General features: G+C 40.9%; 1 protein-coding gene across 2 annotated transcripts; it reads right to left on the bottom strand.

Moving 5' to 3' along the window:
• Nucleotides 1-213: 213 nt before the first annotated feature.
• COMMD3 (COMM domain containing 3) lies at nucleotides 214-4,092 on the bottom strand. Of its 2 annotated transcripts, none has more exons than XM_065921085.1 (8): nucleotides 3,905-4,090; nucleotides 2,511-2,622; nucleotides 2,337-2,400; nucleotides 2,213-2,247; nucleotides 1,785-1,845; nucleotides 1,639-1,695; nucleotides 1,487-1,546; nucleotides 214-582 (listed from the first exon to the last, which is right to left on the bottom strand). In XM_065921085.1, the coding sequence occupies exons 1-8, from the start codon at nucleotides 4,041-4,043 to the stop codon at nucleotides 523-525; spliced, it is 588 nt and encodes a 195-aa protein (XP_065777157.1). In that variant the 5' UTR covers nucleotides 4,044-4,090; the 3' UTR covers nucleotides 214-522. The 2 variants fall into 2 exon arrangements, with proteins under 2 accessions (XP_065777157.1, XP_065777158.1); XM_065921086.1 differs by lacking the exon at nucleotides 214-582 and adding an exon at nucleotides 589-1,153 and having other exon boundaries at nucleotides 3,905-4,092.
• Between the last annotated feature and the right edge of the window lie 286 nt (nucleotides 4,093-4,378).

Below are 4,378 nucleotides of genomic sequence, written 5' to 3'. Positions count from 1 at the left end.
TTAACGGAACGGACGGGCTCCCGCCGCTGGGCGACCGCGCCCGCTCCCCACGTCCCGAAGCTGGGGTCTTCAAGCAACCCCGGAGATCGCATCCTTCCAGAGTGTTTAACTTTAATCCTGAGGAGAGGAGATCGTTAAAAGTTAACGCCAATCGTGTCTATGTCTTCAAAGTAATAATTAACAAACTCAAATCCAGACAAACTCTCACCACTCTTTTGTGAGAACAACTTATTTATTCAGAATGTAATACTGTCTACTTCCTTTTGGAAGACGTGGAAAAGATCAAATGGGATCAAGTGTACGGATAATACTAAAGATTCAAATACTTAGGCAGAAATTCCCTCTTAACCCTTCCAGAGGTGTAAAAAAATAAAGTGTCAAAACTTATGAGTGACAGAAACCCAAAAGAAAAAAATCTGTTCTGAAAAGGAAGACATCCAGCTTGCAGAAATGATGGTTCAGCGGACGGCAAGACGTTCCTGGTCTTCCTCTAGATCCGGGCAGATCGTTAACTTTCCCAAGTTACAACTGAGTTGCTCTTTCCAGGCTTTTCGAAGCATCTTTAAGTTTTCCTACTAAGTCCTGAAAGATGTATACCATGGCTCGTTTTTAGGATAAAACGCAAGAGAGAAGTATCCAAGCTTGAGAAAGATGCAAGAAAAAAGTCGGGAGACACTTTCTAAACAATTTTAAACTCAAGATTTTAAACCTTTGACAAACCACTATCAAAGTAAAGTTTTCCTCTAAAATGTCTCATCTTCAAAATGCTTGCCCTCAGATGTGAAATATAGTTTCTAACTGAATCTTCTGAACACTCAAGGTTTACCAAAATTAAATTTCTCCAGTTATCTAACAAGGATAATGCTGTATTCACATCTTTTGAAAGTTTAAAGTTCAATTAATGGTTACATTAAAACGACTCTGCAGGAGATTCCACTGGAAAAAATCAATTTCATCAAAATTTGAAGTGATGTCCTTAATTTTTTTTTAAGTGCTAAGAAATAAATTCGTTGTCATGTCCATTAATCAATGTAATTTTGAATTTCCCCAGTGTCTTACACAGGCAATATGAACAGTTTCAGAATTTTTTTAACTTGCCCCTTTATAAAAAGTCATTTAAAACCACTGTTTAAAAATCACGTTTTCAAAGTTTCTGAAAGCAAAGAGAACATTTTTCAAAGCCAAGCTTTCTTTTCCTTTGTCCTACTGGCTCAAACACATCACAAATAGAATTTACCACTCAACACTACAAGTTTATTTTAATTGAAGGGAACAGCAAACCAGACCAGTTCTCTATTAGTTAACATCTTAATTTCAAAAGCCTATTTTAAAATATTTCTTTTGAAACCCCCTTCCCAATAATTCTTTAACCAACCTTCATTGTCTACTGACAGATGGTTAATTTTCTTTTGAACTTTCCATGGGCATAATTCACAATTAAAAATCTATAAGAAGATAGGCATATTCACAGATCCTAATACTGTACCTGTAATTGTTCCATGCTGCAACTAAAACTAATCTCTGGGTGGGATCGGGAGTCAGTATTCTAGGGAAGAAAAAAATGCTGTTTATTTAAATCAAGGAAATTGAAAATTTCATTATACATTTAATTTTTAGACAGGGCTTCTGTATAAATACCTCTACATTTAAGGTCACCAAATATGCAGGTCTGTACATCTTATCAAGTTGATTGGTCTAAAACAACATAACACAGAGATTTCAGTCTTCAGCTCTTTTTTTTTTAATTCCCTAAATTGCCCTAGAGAACATTTGTTAAACTTTACCTTTATCTGATATTCCAAACGCCAAGAAACATCAGTTATATGAGGGAGAGATCTGCCTATACTGAAAGATATAATGACAGTTTTGTACATAATAGCTACAGAAAAACTTTCAGTATTTGTCCTTTACCAACAATGGTGTCTACCACCTCCTGCACCATACACACACACAATTTTAATCCATTCTGAAATTAAAATACTGTTAAACTTTATTTCAAGTTCTGAATAGTAAAAGAGCATTTTAAAAATTATCTCAATAAACTTTATGTTTAAAAACATTAGCTTAACTTCAATTGTTTCACTTGCCCTTTGGCCCCTTTTCTTTTGGTCTAGATCCCCGTTTTTTTGTTCTGTTTTGTTTCACACCAGCACTCTCCATTCATACCTGCAAGTGAAAAGTGGCTCAGCTTGACACCTTATACAGTACCTACCTTCCCAGTAGGATTTCTAGGGAATTCCTATTATTCTGGTAAGAAAAAAAGAAAAAGAAAACATGTCTTTGCAAACAGAGTAGAAGAAAAATAGTAATTGTTAAGTTTTAAAAATTTAAGTAACCTGATATTCTGTCCAAAACAATTCTATTCTCTCGCTGTCAAATTTACAGTCTTCTAGATAAGTGCTAAAAAAAAAAAAAAAAAAAGCCAAAGTTTAGTCTCCATTTTAAAAACTGAAATTTGAATCATAAAGGCACTATTTTAAAACAAATGGATATTTAAATAAGTCCTGTACCTTAGAGTTGATTTGTCAGCTCTTTGCTTTCCAGCCTCCAGTATGTAAGTTGCAGCTGCTGCATGACAATGTTTTAAAACCACTGGGTCGATATGTTTCAAGTCTGGGTGATCTACAATAAAAGTAATTGCCAGTGATGCCTGTAATAATAAATTCTTTATAGTCCTGTTTCTAAAAAGGTATTTTCATTTGGTGAAGAACTCTCTTTAACAAGATAATAAGAAGAATTCAACTATAAGGACTAGAAATTTTAAGTAAATGAGATGAGCAATATGGTCAATGGCAAAACAATGAAGAGCACACATCAATAATCATGCTGTTACCTGGTCAAATTACCTTCTTTCTATTTTACCTTAACACTTAAAAAAAAAAGTCCTATTGTAAAATATACAGTGGTCACTTTAAAGATGGACGGAGGAAAATAAGATAAATATTTTACATGGTGTAAATTTAAGAATGAATAAACTTTCCTTCTAAAGATTAATTTTAGGGTAGGTAACTGGCTCCACGGACTTTAATACATGGAGGTGGAGGAGAAGGAAAGAGTTCAAAATATTTTCAAGTTTTGACAGTCTTTTTTTTTTTTGGAGATTAACCCAGGTGGTGGTTACTATTTTCGTTTAAAGAACTTCCACTTTCATACATTTTGTACACATGTTTAGCTCGTGAAACTACAGGGGAAAAAAAACACAAAAATTTGAATTGTTGAGATATTTATAATTAAGAAAATCATTTAAAAGCGATCTATCTTAAAATATGCCTCCATCCATACTGACATCGCACTCCGCAGTGACCGGACCACTTAAAACAGGCTTGCTTCCTGATAACTGATGCGGAACAAAACATTATACACCACATTTTAAGAGTCTGGGCGTGGAAACTGTGCAAAACATGTTGAACTAGAGTGTTGGAATGATCAGAGGAACTTGAGGTATTCTCTAAGCTGGAAAATGTCAACACTATTTAACCGAGTAATTACTCTGGAAGCAGACCCTTTAAAACCTTCGCCAGCCTAGTACTGAAAGCTTGAATCGCAGGGAGCTGCCCTGATGAAGTCCAAGTGTCAGTCTGCCCCAGACCAGGGTGAAAACCCTAGATGTTTAGGCCACAAACAAGACTTGAGCACCGGCTTTACAAAAGAACAAAGAGCCTGAGAGGGAAAATCAGACCAGGAAAGTGTAGCTGGCGGTGTGCAGGTGCCAAGTGAGGAGAGAACAGTGATCTGGGTCCGCTGTGGGTTCTGGCAGAGCCACATCCCCACACTCCGTCCGGAGCGAAGGGCAAAGCCCGAAGACTTCCTCTTCCCGGGGCTTTCCCCTTCTCGCTCGGTCTCGCTCCTCTTCTCCGAGCGCCCCTCCACCCAGGCCGATCCAGCTCAGAGCCGAGCGGCTTACCTAACACGGCCTCGTCCGCCTGGGCGTCCAGCAGACTCTGGAAAGCCGCCCGGAGGAGAAGCGTGAAGGTGTTGGAGTCGAAGGAGCCGGGATCGGCCAGCATCTGGAAGCCTTTCTGCACATACTCCGAGAGCTCCATTGTGAGCGCGCCGTGACCTTCGACACGCGCACCACGTGACACGCGCCGCGCGCTCAGCTGATGCGGCCGCGCGCGCACGCGGCTGGGGCGGCGGCGGCGGCGGTGGCGCGGGCTGCGGGCCTCCCTGCCCGGGGCCTCCCCGGCGGCCTCCCCGCCCGCGTCCCGGCCCGCGTCCCCGGCCGCCCGCCAGCCGCCGCCGCCGCTTCCGTCTCGCCCTTCTTTCTGCTCCAGCCGCCGCCGCCGCCGCGCCTTAGTGCGAGGGGCGGCCCGGGCGCTTTGTGGACGCGCTCGGCGCTCACCTAGGACTGTCACCGGCTCCTCCGGGGCCCGCGGGA

The sequence above is a fragment of the Muntiacus reevesi genome, chromosome 2 (genome assembly GCF_963930625.1).
Source record: "Muntiacus reevesi chromosome 2, mMunRee1.1, whole genome shotgun sequence".
Taxonomy (NCBI): Eukaryota; Metazoa; Chordata; class Mammalia; order Artiodactyla; family Cervidae; genus Muntiacus; species Muntiacus reevesi.
This window is presented reverse-complemented; position numbering and strand designations above follow the sequence as displayed.